At 32.7% G+C, this 22,525-nt stretch overlaps 1 protein-coding gene, 1 long non-coding RNA gene and 1 pseudogene across 2 annotated transcripts; 2 read left to right on the top strand and 1 right to left on the bottom strand.

The window, feature by feature from the left end:
- The first annotated feature begins 1,452 nt into the window (after window positions 1–1,452).
- LOC100263035 (cytochrome P450 76T24) lies at window positions 1,453–4,040 on the top strand. Its single transcript, XM_002270505.5, has 2 exons — window positions 1,453–2,418; window positions 3,227–4,040. The coding sequence occupies exons 1-2, from the start codon at window positions 1,534–1,536 to the stop codon at window positions 3,845–3,847; spliced, it is 1,506 nt and encodes a 501-aa protein (XP_002270541.1). The 5' UTR covers window positions 1,453–1,533; the 3' UTR covers window positions 3,848–4,040.
- A 1,433-nt stretch (window positions 4,041–5,473) lies between these two features.
- On the bottom strand, window positions 5,474–5,844 carry LOC132254861 (uncharacterized). The gene is made up of 2 exons (XR_009467301.1): window positions 5,800–5,844; window positions 5,474–5,524 (listed from the first exon to the last, which is right to left on the bottom strand). It is a non-coding gene; the product is annotated as an uncharacterized LOC132254861 (long non-coding RNA).
- Window positions 5,845–7,995: 2,151 nt separating this feature from the next.
- Window positions 7,996–10,728, top strand: LOC100240772 (cytochrome P450 76T24-like; annotated as a pseudogene).
- Window positions 10,729–22,525: the final 11,797 nt, after the last annotated feature.

Below are 22,525 nucleotides of genomic sequence, written 5' to 3'. Positions count from 1 at the left end.
CTAATCATATATTTGTAATTTGAATCTTGTAGGGAAATTAATTTAGGTAAGTACTTGATTTAATATTGATTTGTAAGTTTTTAATTTTAAAATGTGTGTAGATGGATTAAAAAAAATAATTAATATAGAAAAATTATAAGAAAGAAATAGTAAACTTATAAGAGTCTAAAGATAGTGAGACCATTTTGGAAAAGAAAATAATATAATATATTTTATTCATTTTCTAGAGGGACTTAGAAAGTATGAGCTATATGGAAATTTATAAATTAAAAAGATAAAAAGAGAATATGAAAAATATTAAACTTAGAAAAGTCTTATAGTGTTTTTAAAATTATGGTTAATTGCTATGTTTAGTGAGAGAAAGAAATACAATTAAAAGTAATTACTAAAACTTTGCCTTTTTTTTACTTAGAAAAACTATTTTAACAATACTTACATAAGAGATAAGGGGATAATTTTAATATTTTTAAAATAAATAACAATTCATTTGCCAAATTGACTCAAGAAAAATTATTATCATTTCGATTTTTTTTCTTAAATACTATTTGTAGGCGTTTTGTTTTTTTAGTTTCCGCTTCATTCTCAACTTTTTTTTTTTTTTTCTCAAATTCCCTTTCTTATTGTATACAAATTACATGTTAGTTTCTACCATCTTGAATATTGCAATTAAACAAACTCATTTTGAAAACTTTAGTGAATTATTTTTTACATAAGATAATTTAAATTAAATTAGAAGTGAAAGTATTTAGTAATAATCTCTTATTAACTTTTTTTCTTAAAAAAAATATTTTAACAATGTTTATCTTTGAGGAAAAATTATTAATATTTAAATGTTATAAATCATGTTACAAAATATAAGAGTGTTTAAAGAGTTGTATAAAATAACTTTTTAATAATTATATTTAATTTTTAAAAGTTATCTTTTAATATTTAAAAGGCTCTTTAGGGTATAAATTGGTGCTTTGTTTTTTAGGAGAATTTTAGAGAGCTTCTTATCTATTTCAAAATAATTAAATAAACAATAAATTTTTTTTTTTTCATCCATTTAATATTTATTAATATTTTATTTTAAAGCCTTATTTATAGTGAACCAAAAATTATTTTTAATATTCATTAATTCATTAACATTTTACTTTAAAATCTTATTTTAAAGCCTTATTTATAGTGTATGTGTCATTAATTTTTTAATTATATTTATATTTGTTTTTTTATAAACCAAATAAATTCTCCATACACAAATGATTGTGCTTTTGATATATTCCTTTTTTTAAGCATTAATACTAAGTTTACGAATGACACATACACTATAAATAAGGCTTTAAAATAAGATTTTAAATTTTTTGGTTTCATATATTAATACATAGACATTAATATATGATTAAATACTTAAATCCAAAGTCTATGCATTAACATACATCACTCGTGTGGATCACGGCACCCATATGAATCACAAGTTAAGTAACATACCACTAGTATATACAAAGGAACTCAAACACAGAAGAGGGAAGGAAGAAGAGTCTAAAAGTCAGTGAGATGGAACTTCAAATCGCCTTGCTCCTGCTTTGCATCACACTCTTCTGTTTCTGCCTCCGCCACTTTCTCTTGCCATCATACACTGCAAAGCTACCACCCGGTCCAACTGGCCTTCCCATCTTGGGCTCACTGCTTCAACTCGGTGAAAAACCCCACCACACACTTGCAAAATTCGCTGAATCCCACGGCCCTCTCATCTCTCTCCGCCTCGGCTCCATCACCACCGTGGTCGCTTCCTCCCCTCAAACAGCCAAACTAATCCTCCAAAACCATGCTGACAACTTCTTGGATCGTCCTGTTCCTGATGCTATCATGGCAATGCCTAATCCTGAATGCACACTTGCTTGGATCCCTGGTGACCATGTGTGGCGCAACCGCCGCAGAGTTTGCGCTTCTCACATGTTCACTACTCAGAGACTCGACTCACTCCAACACCTGCGGCAGAAAAAAGTGGACCAACTCCTCCAACACATCACAAAACACTGTGTTTTGGGAACACCGGTATACATTACCGATCTCGCCTCAGCCACCATCTTGAACTTGATGTCAAACACCATGTTCTCCGTTGACCTTGTTGATCCAAGATTCGAGTCAGCTCAGGAGTTCAGGGAGCTGATGTGGAGAATTATGGAGGGTGTTGGGAAGCCCAACATTTCAGATTATTTTCCCATATTCCGGAGTTTGGACTTGCAAGGTGTGAAGCGTGGCACCGTTCCATCCTACAAAAGACTCCATGAGATACTTGATGGGATCATCCAAGAACGCATGAAACTTAGAGCCTCCAGTTCCACCACCAGCATGAATGATTTCTTGGATGTGCTTCTTGATCAGTGCCAAGTGGATGGCTCTGATTTCAGTTCTGATACTATCAAGACTTTACTTGTGGTAAGACATAGCCCTGTTCTGCATTTATTATTCCATATGTAGGTAAATTTGTAGCTAAAAAGGTAGCTTTGAACAGTAGGTAACATCAGGATTAATGGTGGAAGTAGCCTTCCTCTGCCTGAAAAATGAATCTTCTTCTTGTTAAATTCTGACCTACGCCAACTATCTTAACCCAATGGGAGAGCCTAAATAAATTCCGCCTGCTCTAAAACTAACACTAGACCTAGTTGATCATCCTTGACACACACATAAAGATTTAGCACAGTTGACATGAATGACGAATTCAGATAAGGTGAAAATAAAGGAGGGGATTTGGAGAAGTCATGCGAATTGAGAATGTTAGGAATCCAGAAACAATGGGATGAAAGAAGTTAAACCAACTATGAGATAAAGTGGAAGGCTAAGGGAAAATATAAATTAAGTAGCATAATGTTGAATAAGACTATATGCATGCATATTGACAAAGGCTAATTCTCTAATGCTTCAGCCTAAGTCTAACTTGAATTTGAGCTAAGGTTGGAAAGGGTCATCTCTAGACCATCCCCAACTTCAAATATGTTTACCCAATCCTGCTCAAAGGTCAACTTGAACTTGGCTTATGGCTTAAAGTTTATGTTGCTCGCAACTGTCAAGTTGCAGTTCCACTTGAAGCATTGAAAGAAAGAAATTGCTAGGGATCTGTATTTCCTTCATACAAATATACATAAATATATATTTAGGAGTGTTATAGAGTTCCAGTATACCTTTTGATAAGGTGATTAGATTTGTGTTGGCATCTTAAAATGAACATATATGTAAATAATTACAGGAACTAGTCTTTGGTGGAAGTGATACTTCTTCAGTAACAATCGAGTGGGCAATGGCTGAACTTCTTCGCAATCCTCATGTGATGCAAAAGGTTCGAATAGAGCTGAGTGAGGTAATCAGCCCAGGGCAAAGTATAAAAGAATCAGATATTGATCGACTGCCATATTTTCAAGCGGTTGTAAAAGAGACAATGAGACTCCATCCGCCTGCTCCTCTTCTCTTACCATATAAGGCAAAGAATGACCTAGAAATATGTGGTTTCACCATACCGAAGGACAGTCATGTTCTAGTGAATATTTGGGCTATTGCAAGAGATCCAGGATACTGGGAGGATCCATTGTCATTCCTTCCTGAAAGATTCTTGAGTTCTAACATAGATTTTAGAGGTCAAGATTTTGAATACCTACCATTTGGAGCAGGTAAGCGAATCTGCCCAGGCATATCCCTTGGTCTAAGAATGGTTCATTTAGTACTAGCTTCCATTATTCATTCGTTCAGTTGGAAGCTTCCTCAGGGAATCACTCCGGAGAGCCTCGACATGAAGGAGCAGTTTGGAGTTACCCTGAAAAAGGTCGTTCCCCTTTGCGCCATTCCATTCATAGAAGAAAAATGCTCTCCATAATTCTATCTGTTTCTTTTGAACAAAATATCCTATGTATTGAAGTCATGGTCTCGTAGCCTTCCATTGGTAAACTAAAGGTTGAATATATTTGTCAAGCTTTTCACTTGGTAGTGATAGAAACTCAATAGTTACATATTTTTTTGTATAAATTAACTTAAGTGATTCTATTTAATATTAAGTTGTAATTTCATAATTTCACCTAGTTTTTCTAACCCCTTATTTTGGGTTTAATGTGGTTTCTACAGTATTTTCCTTAAACTTTTTGAAAGGTTTACCTCACATTTTGCTAGTCGCCAAGTCTCTCTATAGCGACTGGCAGCCTTCTCCACAGCTGCTTCCAGATTTCTCTTTTCTTGCCTTTTTAAGCTCCCTTTCTGCTCTAAATGAGGGAGGTTAAGGCTGGCCATTAGCGACCTGTACAAGTAGAGAGTGGGAAATGTAGAGTAAAACTGGTAGTCATTCTCTTTTAAGAGACATTACAACAAATGTGGGGTTTTGCCATAAATTAATTTATGATTAATGGAGAGTATTTTATGGTAAAAGAATTTTTTTCATAAAAAAGTTATTTATGATCAGTTCGTTGCTACAAGTCCGTGAGCAATTATTTTTAATCATAACATTTAGAATTAAAGAAAAATAAATAATTTTTCCACAAAATAAAAATTGTGGTAATATGTCATTTTTCACCACAAAATAAATTTTGTGACAACGTATCATTTTTCAACATAAAACAAGTTTATAATCACATGTTATTTTATTTTAAGAAAAAAATTCATCGTAAAAGGTCATTTTTTTTGTCATAAAAAAAGTAAAATAAAATAAAAATCATGGTTGGTGAAACATCATCCGTTTACCTTAAAATATGATTTTTTGTGAAATACGTTTTACTATAAAATATTATTCCTTAAATTGAATGCCAAAAAGTTCAGTTGAATTGGGCTTATTTGTGTTAGAGATCACTATTTCCTTCCTCACATATAATTCATTATTTGTCAATTCTTTTTATTGGTTGGTCCTTAACATTGATGTGAAACATGAACAACCATAATGATACATGAGCAACCCCTTCAATAATGTGAATGTGTGTTTCCAGTCCATAATTGTAACGACCCGCTCCCAATCATGTAGATATTGTCCGCTTTGGACCCAAAGAGGCCCTCATAGCTTTAAAACGCGTCTACTTGGTTAAAAGGAGCCTCTACATATATAACGCCAAGAACTTTCTCCCCTATCCGATGTGGGATGTCACAAACACCCCCCATGCAAACACAACGTCATCATTGTGTCCCACGGGATTGTGGGACCAAATAGACAAACACCCCTTACGGGGCCAAACAAACCCCCATACCGGGGTTGGGGATCGGCTCTGATACCATTTGTAACGACCCGCTCCCAACCATGTAGATATTGTCTGCTTTGGACCCAAAGGGGCCCTCACGGCTTTAAAACACATTTACTTGGTTAAAAGGAGTCTTTATATATATAACGCCATAAACTTTCTCCCTTATCCGATGTGAGACATCATAACGACCTGCTCCCAACTGTGTAGATATTATCCGCTTTGAACCCAAAGGGGCCTTAACGGCTTTAAAACGCGTCTACTTGGTTAAGAGGAGCCTCTACATATATAGCGCCAGGAACATTCTCCCCTATCCGATGTGGGACATCACAAACACCCTCCATGCATACACAACGTCCTCGTTATGTCCCATGGGATTGTGGGGCCAAATAGACAAACACCCCTTACGGGGCCAAACAAACCCCCACACCGAGGTCAGGGATCGGCTCTGATACCATTTGTAATGACCCGTTCCCAACCGTGTAGATATTGTCCGCTTTGAACTCAAAGGGACCCTCACGGCTTTAAAATGCGTCTACTTGGTTAAGAGGAGTCTCTACATATATAGCGCCAAGAACATTCTCCCCTATTCGATGTGGGACATCATAAACACCCCCCATGCAGACACAACGTCCTCGTTGTGTCCCATGGGATTGCGTGGCCAAACAGACAAACACCCCTTACAGGGCCAAACAAACCCCCACACCAGGGTCAGGGATCGGCTCTGATACCACTCAGTCACGCCCCAAGACCCACTCTAAGGGCATGATGATCATTTCACACCTCAAACTCGAAGACTTAAAGTGTAACCTGACCCAAACAATTATCTTGTAACTGCAAGTTACCAATTACCAAATACTTGTTAAGAGTAGCGGAACAAAATTCTAAAATGTTCAAAACTTAACTTTAAACTAAGTATTCATCAACCAAGAATCCATTATCCAAATAGATTGCAAACTCAAACAATTCAAGTGCTAACAAAAATTTCCATAATCTCCAAAACCCAATTTCAATCTATCATAAAAAATAAAAAAAATAAAAATTAAAAGTCCAATATCTAAATAGCTCCCAAAAAACCAAATAGTCCAAATGAACATAAACTTATAAACTAAAAATGTCCAAAAATAATATCCTAAGCAAAATCCTAATGATGACCATTCCCCGGCCTAGCCATCACTCCTCGCCCGAACTAAGGGTACCTGAAAAAATTATCAACAAAGGGGAATGAGCTAAAAGCCCAATAAGGAACATTAATGCAGCCCATAGATCAAATATTTCAAGTTCACTTGCAAAATAGGAGATATTATAACTAATTATTTTCATAAACTTTTGAGTCAGTTTTGCCAATACATTCAAAACTTTTAAATGGACACTTTCATTTCTGATTCAAACATTTTCATATCAAATTCAGTCAAAACATTCAAATCATTTATTTATTCTGGTCATCAAACATCAAATGGTGCCCAGTTAGGTGGGACTTTTCAAATAGGTGGCTAGCCTCAAATTGTTCCTTTAAGGTGGACAGAACCAAACATTACTAGTATTAGAAACCTCTAACCAAACCCCTAGAGGCTGGGGTCCAAATCAATTACATTCCCCACCAAGAAATGTAAAGGTCAACTATATATATATTGTTGACGATTCTACATGTAAGAGAAGTTTCTTTGGAGTTCATTAGTTATTTAAGTAGTAACAATGTCTTGGCTATTTCAAGCTTTATTTATTTATTTTTTATTTCTTAGGCTGGCATACTTTTTGAGTCATGCTTTCAGCACACATGGATTGCACCCCCTACAATTACCTCATTCTATTTATTACATTAAACCATTATTACTATATCTTATTTCTTAGCCTAAAACTAACCAGTTCCCACACGCAGGCAACCATTTTTTTTTCCATAATTATTCTATTTTCCAATGCACACGCGTTCTCCTTTGTTTTTTTTTTCTTCACCATTCTTCTATTTTCCAATGCACATGCGTTCTTTTTTTTTTTTTTTAAATCAAATTGTTTTAATATTTTTCTAATCCCTTAAGCCACAATTAACAATATATTTATTTTAAATAAATTAACCCTATTCTAAATCAAAATCTTCCAAATAAATTTTTTTTTCATCTAAAAACTTAAGATTTCCCAATTTCCAACAATAAATCAAAATCTTAAATTTTCACTATTTTGATATTATAACAAATTAAAAAAAAACTAACCCTAATCTAGATTTGGGTTTTCCAAAAAATATATATAATGTGCTTAAAATTAACTAATGAATCTAAAATATTAATCTAGGAGTTAGAATCTTACCTATAGAGATCTGTTCTTCAAACCCTGAAATCCGACTCAAATCATACGTTCTTAGGAACTCTCTGTGAACAGGAATACGATTCATAAGAGAACAGGAAGAACAGAATTCTAATTTATACCTAGGGTATTTATTCGTAAAATTACCTTTTCACCCATCTTCCAATTTATTAAATTAATTAATTAATTAATTTAATATTATTATTAATAATATTTTCCTAAAAAGAAACTTGGGCGTTACATCCTCCCCTCCTTAACAGAAGTTTAGTCCTCTAAACTTGACATACTTGAGTCTTGAAATAATTGAGGATGTTTTTCTCCAATCTCTTCTTCTAACTCCCAAGTGGGCTCTCAGATACTATGATTGCTCCATTGGACCTTTACCAACTTGACAACAACATGTCGTAGTACCTTATCCATCACATCCACAATTTGAATGTGCACCTCTTCATAGGTCAAGTCCTCAGAAATTTGAATAGGCTCCAACTCCACAACATGAGAGGGGTCATAAATGTATTTCCTCAAAGTTGAAACATGGAATACATTATGAATCTTAGATAGACTAGGGGTCAAGGCCACTTTATAAGCCAAAGTGCCTACTCTTCCTAATACCTCAAATGGTCCCACAAAACAAGGACTGAGTTTCTCTTTTCTTCCAAATCTTATTATAGACTTCATAGGTGAAACTTTCAAGAAAACATGTATACATATATGATTTAAAATAAGGCTTTAAAATAAGATTTTAAAATTTTTGGTTTCATATATTAATACATGATTAAATACTTAAATCCAAAGTCTATGCATTAACATACATCACTCGTGCGGATCACACTACCCATATGAATCACAAGTTAAGTATCATACCACTAGTATATACAAAGGAACTCAAACACAAAAGAGGGAAGGAAGAAGAGTCTAAAAGTCAGTGAGATAGAACTTCAAATCGTCGTGCTCCTGCTTTGCTTCACACTCTTCTGTTTTTGTCTCCACCACTTTCTCTTGCCATCATACACTGCAAAGCTACCACCTGGTCCAACTGGCCTTCCCATCGTGGGTTCACTGCTTCAACTCGATGAAAAACCCCACCACTCACTTGCAAAATTCACGGAATCCCACGACCCTCTCATCTCTCTCCGCCTCGGCTCTATCACCACCATGGTCGCTTCCTTCCCTCAAACAACCAAACCAATCCTCCAAAACCATGTTGACAACTTCTTGGATCATCCTGTTCCTGATGCTATCATGGCAATGCCTAATCTTGAATACACACTTGCTTGGATCCCTGGTGACCATGTGTGGCACAACCGCCGCAGAGTTTGCGCTTCTCACTTGTTCACTACTCAAAGACTCGACTCACTCCAACACCTGCGGCAGAAAAAAGTGGACCAACTCCTCCAACACATCACAAAACACTGTGTTTTGGGAACACCGGTATACATTACCGATCTCGCCTCAGCCACCATCTTGAACTTGATGTCAAACACCATGTTCTCCATTGACCTTGTTGATCTAAGATTCGAGTCAGCTCAGGAGTTCAGGGAGCTGATGTGGAGAATTATGGAGGGTGTTGGGAAGCCCAACATTTCAGATTATTTTCCCATATTCCGGAGTTTGGACTTGCAAGGTGTGAAGCGGGGCACCGTTCCATCCTACAAAAGACTCCATGAGATACTTGATGGGATCATCCATGAACGCATGAAACTTAAAGCCTCCAATTCCACCACCAGCATGAATGATTTCTTGGATGTGCTTCTTGATCAGTGCCAAATGGATGGCTCTGATTTCAGTTCTAAAACTATCAAGACTTTGCTTGTGGTAAGACATAGTCCTGTTCTGCATTTATTATTCCACATGTAGGTAAATTTGTAGCTAAAAAGGTAGCTTTGAATAATAGGTAACAGCAGGATTAATGGTGGAAGTAGCCTTCCTCTAGCTGAAAAATGAATTTTCTTTTAGTTTAATTCTAACCCACGTCAACTATCTTAACCCAATGGGAGAACCTAAATAAATTCCACCTGCTCTAAAACTAACAGTAGACCTAGTTGATCATCCTTGACATACACATACAGATTTATCACAGTTGACATGAATGACAAATTCAGATAAGGTGAAAATAAAGGAGGTGATTTGAATAAGTCATGTGAATTGAGAATGTTAGGGATCCAGAAACAATGGGATGAAAGAAGTTAAACCAACTATGAGATAAACTGGAAGGCTAAGGGAAAATATAAATTAAGTAGCATAATGTTGAATAAGACTATATGCATGCATATTGACAAAGGCTAATTCTCTAATGCCTCAGCCTAAGTCTAACTTGAATTTGAGCTAAGGTTGGAAATGGTCATCTCTAGACCATCCCCAACTTCAAATATGTTTACCCAATCCTTCTCAAAGGTCAACTTGAACTTGGCTTATGGCTTAAAGTTTATGTTGCTCGCAACTGACAAGTTGCAGTTCCACTTGAAGCATTAAAAGAAAGAAATTGCAAGGGATATGTATTTCCTTCATACAAATATACATAAATATATATTTAGGAGTTTTATAGAGTTCCAGTATACCTTTTGATAAGGTGATTAGATTTGTGTTGGCATCTTAAAATGAACATATATGTAAATAATTATAGGAACTAGTCTTTGGTGGAAGTGATACTTCTTCAATAACAATCGAGTGGGCAATGGTTGAACTTCTTCGTAATCCACATGTGATGCAAAAGGTTCGAATAGAGCTTAGTGAGATAATTAGCCCAACGCGAAGAATAAAAGAATCAGATATTGATTGACTGCCATATTTTCAAGCGGTTGTAAAAGAGACAATGAGATTCCATCCGCTTGCTCCTCATCTCTTACCATATAAGGCAAAGTATTACCTAGAAATATTGGGTTTCACCATACCGAAGGACAGTAATGTTTTAGTGAATATTTGGGCTATTGCAAGAGATCCAAGATACAGGGAGGATCCATTATCATTCCTTCCTGAAAGATTCTTGAGCTTTAACATAGATTTTAGAGGTCGAGATTTTGAATACCTACCATTTGGAGCAGGTAAGCGAATCTGCCCAGGCATACCCCCTGGTCTAAGAATGGTTCACTTCGTACTAGCTTCCATTATTCATTCGTTCAGTTGGAAGTTTCCTCAGGGAATCACTCTGGAGAGCCTCAACATGAAAGAGCAGTTTGGAGTTACCCTAAAAAAGGTCATTCCCCTTTGCGCCATTCCATTTATAGAAGAAAAATGTTCTCAATAATTCTATTTGATTTTTTTGTGATTATATAGCTACTTTTGAACAAAATATCCTATGTATTGAAGTTATGGTCTTGTAGCCTTCCATTGGTAAACTAAATGGTGAATAATAAGATTTTCGATTACCTTCTAAGAAGCCCAAGATCATTCATCATTTATTTGGGTCGGGTTAGGTCAGCCCACTTGGGCACCCAAACCCAACTCCAACATCTCCCACTTGCACAAGATGGGCTGAACTAGCCCGATCATTCATCCAAGTCCATTCTATTCCACTTTTGAAGGTCATTCATACAGGCAAATGGGCCATGTGACTATGTGAGCATACCTACAATTTGGGAGCTATAAACTTATGCACCTATTAGGGATACATAGTAGCTCAACCTCAAAAAAATTATGAGTGAACAATAATAATCATGTCTCACTGTACCCAGACTTATTTAGTTACATTTTAATGTATACACTTAATCCCTCAAAGTTGTATACCATCCAACATTATAGATGCATTCATAATTATATCAGCTACAAAAACAATATAATCGGTCGACCATGAACACATCTTTATCAATGTAACTCAAAAAAGTCTTCCTTCTGAGCTTATGCCTTTTAGATTCAAATTAACTATTTGCCTAATATGTCCTATAAGGATAAATTATTTTGTTTTCATTGGAAACATACCAAAGTAGCAACATTAATTTGTCACCTCAAAACATAGTCAAAAGTACAAAGAGTAAAACATGGGTTATTATAATTGTAATAAGCCCTAAGGATCTCACACAGTGAGGATGCAAGGATTAATCACTCACTTTCCTTATCAGTCACATTCAAACACATGTAGTATGAAATACATGCTGTGGTGGTTTCTCTTCACTTAGAGAGAGTATGTCAAACTACCACCATACGAACCTCAACTAAGAGCTTCACACTAATAGCTTGTTTAAGTTTTGCATCTATGGTTCTCCTTAAACCTTTTATGCTAAAACCCAAGTCCAGTGCAAACAGGCAAATGTAATAGTGGGCGATTACATTCAGTCAAGAAGTCATTTACTATAGACCTCATCTTGACACTTAATCAAGGCGACCCTCATCATCTCTTGTATATTTTTCACTCATTTATCAACATTAGTATAATGTGTCTCATCCCAACTCATAAACATATTGATTGGGGTGGTTGCTTGTGTGAGAGAGCCAACCTCTGCTTATTGACAAACTTATATGTGTAAGTACCAATTACATATTCAATTATATGAATAACAAATATTCATATCATTTTATCATGTATAAAAGTATCTTATATCCAATCAATAATGATCCATGACATATGATCCACATAGATCATAACCTACATAATCCCAATGACTTTACGTGTACAGAAAACATGTTTCTTAGAATGGATTTTGTGAACGGATCAACAACCATTTCACATATAGGTAAATATTCAGGATCATTTTCTCTTCATGCAATAATATCTCTTTTAAAATTATTCTTGGTATCTAGATGTTTAATTATTCCATGATATTTCAGATCATTTACATAAATGGTCTCAAATTGACTATCACTTTAGACTTTCATTGGATTAAAAACATCCTTGATTATTCCAAGCTTTGCAACCATACAACTTCTTATATTACAACTGAACGAACAAAAAATTTAGCTTCGATTATTGACAAAGCTATACAAGTTTGTTTCTTGCTTTTCCATAATCGGACACCATTATTAAGCAAGATTGTGTATCTAGATGTTGATTTGTGCTCATCTAGAACCTAAACGGCATGTGACCCACAAGCACAATCCTTTGCCTTGATAACAAAAGGAATAGTCCACAATGCCTATTAGATACCGAAGAATTCTCTTTACTATTTTCCAATGCATCATTCTAGGATTTTCTTAGTAATGACTCACCATCCCAACAACATAGTAGATATATATATATATATATATATATATATATATATATATATATATATATATATATATATATATATATATATATATATATATATATATATATAGTCTTGTACATATCGCAGCATACATTAGACACCTAACAATTACACTGAAATAGGGAATATTAGTTATTTTTTTTCTTTTCTTTTGGAGTCTTTGGACCCATTTCTTTATTGAGGTTTTCACCTCTTGCAAATGGAGTGTCAATGGGATTACAATCTTGCATATTAAATCATTCAAGGATATTCTTAATATAGTGTTCTTATAAAAGAGTCACTAGTTTGTGAGAACGATCACTATGGATCTTTACTCCAAGAATGTAAAATGCTTCTCTCGTATCTTTCATCTCAAAAAGTAGATGACAACCATCTTTAAATGGTTTATACAAACTCCAAATCATTTCTAGCTATAAGTATATCATCCATGTATAAAGATAATAACATATATTTATCTTTATTTTGCTTAATATAAACACAATGGTCCTTATCAATCATTGTGAAAACATACAAAGTTATTGCACAATGAAATCTTAAGTTCAATTGTTTGGATGATTGTTTAAGGCCATAAATCAATCATTTTAACTTGCATACTTTGCGCTATTAGCCTTGGATAATGAAATCCACTGGTTGTTCCATATAGATTTCTTCATTCAACTCTCCATTAAGGAAAGTTTTGTTAACATCCATTTAGTGTAGCTTTAAATCTATACGAGCTACTATAGCTAGAATGAGGCGAGTTTAGGCAAACCTAACTACTAGATAGATGGTTTCCTCATTGTTTATACCCTCTTGTTAAGTATACCCTTTAGCCACTATTTAAGCTTTATAATTTTCAATGGATCCATTTGTCTTTTGTTTTATTTTAAGAACCCATTTGTTCCCAATAGCTTTTCAATTTGAAGGCATATCAACTAAGTCCCAGACTTGATTCTTTTGCATCCACTCCAATTCCTCTTCCATTGTTTTTCTCCATTCATCCTTAGCTGGACAAGTAAGAGTCTTTTGAACCGATTTAGGCTCAACATCATCATATGGAGTGACAATATGAACTTCCCCTTCAATCTCAAATCATTGTTGAAGAATAATTTGTCAAGAACTTTTTCTCAACATCGACTATTTTACTGTATTTGCTACAAGTACTAGTTCACTCCCACTTAATTCAAGCATCAATTTCCATTCAGATATGGATCTTATGTCGGGATCCATCATTTCATAAAGATGTAAATCCCTATCAATCTCACCCGTACATGGGAAATCATCCTCTAAGAAAGTGACATCTCATGATTCTAATTCAGTGACTGTTCTATCTTCATGCTCACCTACATACCCTTTGGAGTGTTCATTGTATCTTATAAAGATATATTTCCTTCCTCTATGACCTAATTTTCCATATTTATGAGAAGGATTGTGAACATAAGCTGCTAACCCCTATGGTTGCAAATTGCTTAGATCAAACTTTTGATTATTCCATAACTTATATGGAGTAGATGCAACAGTCTTTGAGGGTACTCGATTAAGTACATAAGTAGCAATCAACAATGCATCTCCCCAATATGAAATGGAAAGATTTGCTTGGGCCATCATTGAACTAACCATGTCTATCAACGTTTTTATTCTTCCTCTTAGCAACACCGTTTTTTTGTGGAGTCCCTGGAATAGTTAGTTGTCTACTAATACCCTTTTCATCACATAAATCTTTAAATTTTTCTAATTGATATTTTCTACCTCGATCTGTTCTTAATGTTTTAATCTTTTTATCCAACTGATTCTCAACTAAGTTAATATAGCGTCTGAAGCAATCTAATACTTCTAACTTATGAGAAATTAGATAAACATGTCTTAATGAGTAAAATCATCTATAAATGTGATGAAATATAGGGCGGCATGCCTTGCTCTAACACTCATAGGACTATAGATGTTAGAATGGATCGATTGCAATGGTATTTCAGCTCTAATTCCTTTTTTCGAATGGTTTTCTTGTTGTTTTACCAACTAGGTAATATTCACAAGTTGGCATATCAATTTTAGTGAATTGACCTAGTGGATTTTCTCTAATTAGTCCATTCATTCTTGCTTGTCCAATATGCCCAAGTCTAGCATGCCATATGATCATGTTATCACATGTATTTCTAGAAGTAGTCATCAACGAATAATATCTATCATTAGTATTCGACAATACACAATTATCAATGTCAAGAACCATAAAGCCATTCAAAACAAATCTAGAACCATAGTTGTTGTTCCCAAATACAACTCCATTACCGAATCATGAAAATTCAAATTGAAACCTAAACCAAGAAGGACTAACACAAAGACCAAATTTCGTCGAATATTTGGAGCATAAAGAACATCATGTGGAAGTGGGGTACGTTCTCTACGTAACTCTAATTTACACATTCTAATGCCCTTGACTTCAACTTCAGAGCTTTTTCCTACATAGATCCATTTTGTATCGGAACCAAGGAAGAAAATATCGTCGAAATTAGGCGATATTTCGACGAAATATTGGTGTGTCGGTGGGTGCCGACACGACATACAGTAGGGATATATCGCCGGTCAACGCTTGGTCAACACAGGCGGTCAACGGTCAAAGCTCAAAATTGAGCCTTTTTTTCCTACTGTTGGGGGGATTCGAACTCCCAACAAAAGGTTTCCAATTCAAGCCCAGTTCCACTAGGGCAAACGTGCCCTTTGATAAATATTATGCACTAAAGAAATATATATTAAAACTTAGGATATAAATAAAATATTAAAAAAACACTTTAAATAACAAATTAATTATAACTATTTTATAATTAAATGAAAAATTTTCATTTAATTGATTAGTAAAAAATATCATAATTTTATTCATAGTGTTTTTAATATTATTAATATATTAAAATTTTATATATTTATCATCATTTATTTTATAATATATCATAATTTTAATATTAAATAGATTTTAAAATTAAACATATTATAATCACAATATTATCATCAAATAATATTTTATATAATTCAATAATCAATATACACTTATCAAATTTATATTTTTTATTAACATGTACAATATTATATATATATATATATATATCAATTTATTCAAAAAAAATAACTTTAAAATGCCTATTATGTTTTTAATTTTATTTCTAAAAGTTTTTTTTTTATATTTTTATAAGTTTTGATCAATTTTAGATTTACAGATATTTTGTGTTAAAATATCCATCGAAATATATTATAATCAAATATCACAATATAATGATCAAATAATATTTAATATAATTTAATAATCAATATACACTTATCAAATTTATATTTTTTATTGACACGTACAATATTATATATATATATATATATATATATATATACACATTAATTTATTTAATAAAATAAACTTTAAAATATCTGTTATACTTTAATTTCATTTCTAAAAGTTTTATTTTATATTTTTATAAGTTTTGATCAATTTTAGGTCTACCGATATTTTATGTCAAAATATCCACCGATATATCTCCGATATATCCGTAAAATCTAAATACCGATATATCCGTAATTACCGATATTTTCATCCTTGATCAGAACTAATTCGTCGAAACTTTACATATGCTCTTTAGTCTCTAGCTATATGGTAAGTGGCAGCTGAGTTTACAGTCCACAAAGGAATAGATTTAGTTAACATTACATAGCTAGAAACATAAGCACATGAGTTATTTGAATAAGACCATACCTATTTCAGTTCAATCCACTCACGAGCGAAATGACCCTTGTTGCCATAATTGTAGCATTTCAATTTGCTCTTATCCTTCTTAACATGCTTGAACTTTTTGAGTGCCCCAATCTTTCCTTTTTTTTAAGCATCATCAGATTTCTTATTCTTCTTAAAGAATTTTCTATTACGCTTAAAGTCGAAAGTTTTGCATGAAATGGATTCAACTATATAAGCTTGTTCATTAGGCCTAGCAACCATAAGTCACTCGATCGGCTTCCAATTCAAGATGGTGAACTATATCATCAAAGGTCTTGGCACTTTGATTATGTGTCATGTTCACCACCATGTGTTCCTAGTTCTTTAGTAGAGATCTGATGACCATCTCAACCTGTTGCTCATCAATGAAGACATGCCCGGATGTCTTAAGCTCTATTATCATTCTTTTCATCTCCCTAAGATGTTGTTTCATTGTATGGTTTGGTCGCATCTTGTAATTTCTAAATTTCACTAGAAGTTCTCTCAGCTTTGTAGTTAAAAGTCCACCATACTTTTTCCTTTAGAGCTTACCACATTTCATGAGCAATTTGGTAAACTTCATACTTAATTAAGAGATCATCTTGCATACAATTTAATAATGTAATGTGTGTAGACCCTCTATTTTGTCCTACTAGCACATGTTCTATTACGTGTTCGTTTGATACTTTACAATAATTCTCTAATGACCCATTAGGCACCACCTTAGGCCCACTTTTGCACCCTAGGCCCATTTAGATGCACTTGGCCCATTAGGTACACTCCTAGGTCACTTGACACATTTCTAATCACCCTACATCACTTAGGTCACTTAGACACTTTTTGGCCTAGGTCACTTAGATGCTTTTTTGGGTTTAATTCCCTAAGATTAATTTTTTTATTGCTTGATTTTTTTAGATTAAGTGAGTATTTGGCTTGATTTTGATTGCTTGAGATGAATTTTCGATATTTAATTGTGTCAATTTGATATTTTGGTTGTTTGTTTCTTTTTATTTATTTATTTATTTTTAATTTAATTTCTTTTTGTGTTTTAGTTTAATATTTAGATTATTAATCATATGCATTTGGTATTTATTTATTTTTCTTATTTTATTTATTAATTCATCTATTTAATTTATTTTCAAAGAATTGCATGTGATTAGTTATCTTATTATTATTATTATTGCATGAATTAATCCTTAGGTTTTTCTCATATATGCATGTATTGATATTTTCTATTTTTGTTTCTGATTAGCATTTTTTTAATTATTATTATAAGGTTTTTTTGTAGTTATTTATTTATTTATTTTGCATGGGAGTTACCAAAAATGCAAGACGAGGGTTGCCACCTTTCCAAAAAAAAAAGGAACAAAAGGGGGACACTTACTAGCATGTGGAAATGAGATTAGAGGATATTTTTGGAAGGTTGCATCTTGATTGATATGTGGACTAGATGCATGGGGAGAATGAACGACATTTTTTGGAATATCTTCACATCCCACGTTGAGAGAAGAATAAGAGGGTCGGTGATGTAAAAGGAGTTTTATGGGGAAGAGGATAGTTTTTTTTTTGGAAAGAGTGTTTACAGAATGGGGAACAAAGTTTTTTAAAAGAAGTTGAGGATTTTGAGAAGGAAGGGAAGAGATCGGCAAAGAGGAGAGGTTTTTAAGAACGATGTGGGGAGTCTGGAGAGAAGAAGAGGTTTTTTTTTTTAAAGTCTGCAGGAAAAGAAGAGGTCTTGAGTAGAGGTTTGGAGGAGAGAAAACAAAAAAAACGAAGAGGTCTTGAGTAGAGGTTTGGAGGAGAGAAAAAAAAAATGAATGAAAAGATCTTCTAAAAAATGGAGGTGAAGAAATTCTGGTAAAGAGGGCTGGTCATTTTATCAACTGTAGGAGGGGAGCATATTCAGGTATGATCGTGACAGATTCATCGTTATTCTTCAATATCATGGAATTCTTCCTTTTCTCTTGCCATCTATGGGTATCATTGCTATGGTCTGAATGTGGATATCTTGCATGTTTGATTTCTGTTGATCTTTGAGATGACATGGTTTTCTTGCTATTGTCCTATCTACTATTCTTTTTAATTATGACAGAAAGCAACCTGACTTTGTTTCATCCTACTGTGAAATATCTGAGAACCATGTCTTTGATTCTTATCTGAACCTATGGAATGGGGCTACATTTAATGGAATCTTTTGGCCCGTTTATTTTTACTTTGTTATTGTTGCTATCCCCTTATGCAACTTCTCTACTTCTAAACCCATTTTTGGGCCCGTGAGGCTGGAACTCCCTTCACTCTGATACTTGAAAACTGATTTAGGTGACTGAGGCCACCCTCTTAGCTGCCATCTTCACTTGGGTCTATCAATGGTTTTATTCAATCTTCACCATTCTGTGTAGTTGCAATTGAAATATCTTTCACCATGAAATAATGGCCATGTTTGCTGAATATTCTAGAAATTCAAGTGGATAATTGTTGAAATTGTAATGAAAGCACGTTGAAATTCAATGAAATTGGAACACATTGATATATAAATGTATTGAATTAATGTGACTGGTTGTGATCATGATAACAATCTGTGTTTTTTTTTTATTTTAATGTTTAAAGTGGATGGAAATTTAGTATAGTTGCATAGGTAAATGTAAGTGACTGAAAAATTCAAAGGTGTGCATGTGAAGATCCCATGGTTGTTGAAGTAATATTCTTGACCGAATTAAAGAGGTTGCGTGGCTGAAATTTGGTGTTGTTGATGAAGAATTAAATGGCTAAAAATTTATGGTGAAAATGTAATGAAGGAAAGACGAATCCTGGTGACTGCAGGTACATGAATTTGGAGTCTGGTTTTGTTATAAATAATAGGAAATTCTTATGGTCAGGCAACACTATGTTTGTGGCTGCATATGCGTGAGCTCACGGCTGAAATTCAGGTGGAGGTATGCTAAGGTTTTACATAATGTAATCTGATCAAATTTCAAGGATTGGATATGGAGATTTTAAGGATGAAATTCATGCCGCATTGGTGAGTTTTAATGGAGGAAGTGGCAGCATGTGTGAATTTTGTGGTCTAAAATCAATGGAGTAAGGTTTTGGTGGATAAATAAGGACATAAGACTGCATAGGTGTGCTGAATCTCAGGGTTGAACTTGTGGTTGTGGATAGAAACTTTCTCATGGCTAAAAATTCATAGTGAAATGTGCTGAAAATTTGGTGAAGGACCATTTATAAACGAGCTGAAAGTTATGGCTGAAAGTTTGCTTTAATTCAAAATGGAAATATACCTGAATTTTAATAAATTTGAAGTTTGCATAGAAGAAAGTTGATAGCTGAAATTCTATTGAAATTATTCATGATTTAGGTATGGCCTTAATGAAAAATGAGGCTGATTTTTTTAATGGCTGAATATGCAGCCACTAACGGAGCTTTGTGCAAGCCGACCATGACAAAGTTAATGACTATTTGTATGAGTGGCTGAAATTTGATTGCATATGTGATTGTGGCTAGCTATAAAATATGTTAGTGGTATGAGTTTATTGAATAAATAAAAAATTCCAGTGAATGTATGTAGGAATATGTATGAGTGGCATGTTTGTTATAAAATCACATAAAAATCCAATGAATTTCTATAAGATATATTAATGATTGATAAAAATATAAATATAAATCAAGCTAATTTTTTTTAGTTGTTAACTTTTGAATAATTTTTTTTAGGTATTATTGTTAATTATTATTACTAATTTCAAGTTAATTTTTTGTATAGATTTGCTTTGGACGATTGGAGGTGATAATTTAAAAGTTGGTTTTATTTATTTATTTATTATTTGTTTTAGATAATTCAATATTAATAAAAGTTAGAGTGTTAAAAATAATAGTTTTGAGTTAATTTTTAGGTTTTAGGCTTTAGATATTAAGTAATATAATATGCGACTATGTGTGTTAGTATTTTAGATTTTAGATATCAAATAAGTTAGTGCAATCAATATGTGATGGTTTCTTCAAAATGCACATAGATAAATATAATGGTTGATTTTTTTAAGGTAAAATTCGTGTAGAAGGTTAATTAAAATTAGATTTTTAACACTTAGGCTTTAGCTATTTTTTTAATGCTAATAGGAAAGTTAGTATTTTTTTTCTAAATATTATTTTAATGTAAATAAACGCTGGAGATTTAAAAATTTTAGTTTTCAATAGTAATGAAAGAATTGAATTTTGCTTATTTTTAGTTTTAGATATTATTTTAATATTGATAAAAGTTAGAGCGATTAAAATTTTAGTTTTAGTTAAATTTCTTATGAGAATGAAAAGTTGGAGTCTTTAAAATCTTTAGTTTAATTGGGTGATTAAAGTTAAAGTTATTTTACTTGATTAATTAGTCATATGGTAAAATGACTTTTCTAAATTAGTTTTAATTTAATTTATTTCATTTAGTTGATTAAAGTATTTTAGGTTTTTTTTAAGTTCATTAAGTTTTTTTTAGCTGTATGGCAAAAAATGTTTTTTTTTTAGTTCACTATTTCACTAGGTCATTGTTGATAATTCTTAGCATTAAACATTTTATTATGGTCATGCATGGCCACCTTTGGCATATGAGTCCCACCAACTACGTACCATCCTTCTTTTTTATTTATTTATTTTTAATTTTTTTATTTTTATTCTCGCGCGTCAAAATATAATTTTCAAAACTCCGATCTTCACGTTTCGATTTTCAAAAATAATTTTCCAAAATTCCAATTTTCCAAAAATTTCTATTTTCAAAATAATTTTCCAAAATTTCATTTTTAAGTTTAATTTTCCGAAATTCCATTATCAAAATCCCAATTTTCCAAATTTCCAATTTTTAAATTTAATTTTCCGAAATTCCATTTTTCAAAATAATCCTCCCAATTTTCCAATTTTTTTAATTTAATTTTTTTAAAATTCCATTCTCGAAATTCCCAATTTCCAAAATTCAAAATTTTATTTATTTATTCATTTATTTTATTTTATTTTTTTATTTTTTGAAATACCATTGTCAAAGAGATTTCCAAAATTTCCAAACTTATTTTTTTTAAAAAAAAAATTCCACTTCTGAAATTTCAAATTTAATTTTCAAAATTCCTATTTTTTTTATATAAAAATAAATAAGTTTTCATAATTCTAAAATGATGGAATTTATGAGAATTAATTTATAGCAAAAATAAATTGGGCTTTGGTGGGGGCCCGACATTCATAACATTTTTTTTTAAAATAATTCAAGTAAGTTGTGCTCTCAATTTTGTTTGATTTTGATTTGGTTTTGTATGAGATTTTTTTTTTACACTTGTCATTGTACACTAACCTTGTTTTCATGACAGCGCTTTATTACCTACTACTAAGGTACACTCTCACTCTCACTTTGTTTATTATTTCGTTATCATGACTTATTTTTGAACTATAATTATTTTGGTATCTATTGATCTCTTAGTTAATTGTCATGTCTGCTTCACCTTATTTAGTAGAGACCTTTTTTTTAAGGGCTTAGAGGGGTGCTACAGTCTTTACCGTACCTTCCCAATAAGTAACCTGATCCCTGGACCCAGACTTAGGTTTTTCGCAAATAGCTTTTCCAGAAAAAAAAATCGAGTGTCCATTTAGGTAACCTACTCATCTTCTAATGTGTAATAACCTTAAATTGTAATAGAAACGAAAGTTCACTATGTTCCTAATCAGCTTCTATGTACAATTTTAATTATTATAAATTAGAAATAATATATGCAAGTATTTCTAATTTTAGGCAAGAAATTACTTAAATTTCTTTTTAGCCTAAAACCTCCCACTCTATAAAAAAATATTATACAACTAGCATGTATCAATAACATATAAAAAATAAATGAAGACATCCATGTACATAAAAGACATTCTCACTTATCAAACGATAAATATTCATGTCATATCTTGCATATAAGATATTTACATTACATGTATAAAGCATAAAAAAGTAACATGTAGAAAAATAACTAATCTCCTCACTTGAAGCTAAAAGGAACAATAATATTAGGATTATTCACAATGTCTTCCATAACTCTAGATGTTGTTTTCAATAACCATAGTCTTTTATGAAAACAAAAAAAATAAAATATCTAACCTAGTTGGTAGAGTACAAGATTCTTATACCTATGGTCAAGGGATCAAGCCTCTTC

Source organism: Vitis vinifera, chromosome 2 (assembly GCF_030704535.1).
Source record: "Vitis vinifera cultivar Pinot Noir 40024 chromosome 2, ASM3070453v1".
NCBI lineage: Eukaryota > Viridiplantae > Streptophyta > Magnoliopsida > Vitales > Vitaceae > Vitis > Vitis vinifera.
The sequence above is the reverse complement of the archived record's forward strand: the minus strand, read 5'-3'. Positions and strand labels throughout refer to the sequence as shown.

Bases quoted from the DNA above. Each gene is read 5' to 3' on its own strand.
- LOC100263035 (XM_002270505.5), top strand. From the start codon at position 1,534: ATGGAACTTCAAATCGCCTTGCTCCTGCTTTGCATCACACTCTTCTGT. The intron at 2,419-3,226 runs GTAAGACATAGC...AAATAATTACAG, and splicing joins CTATCAAGACTTTACTTGTG to GAACTAGTCTTTGGTGGAAG.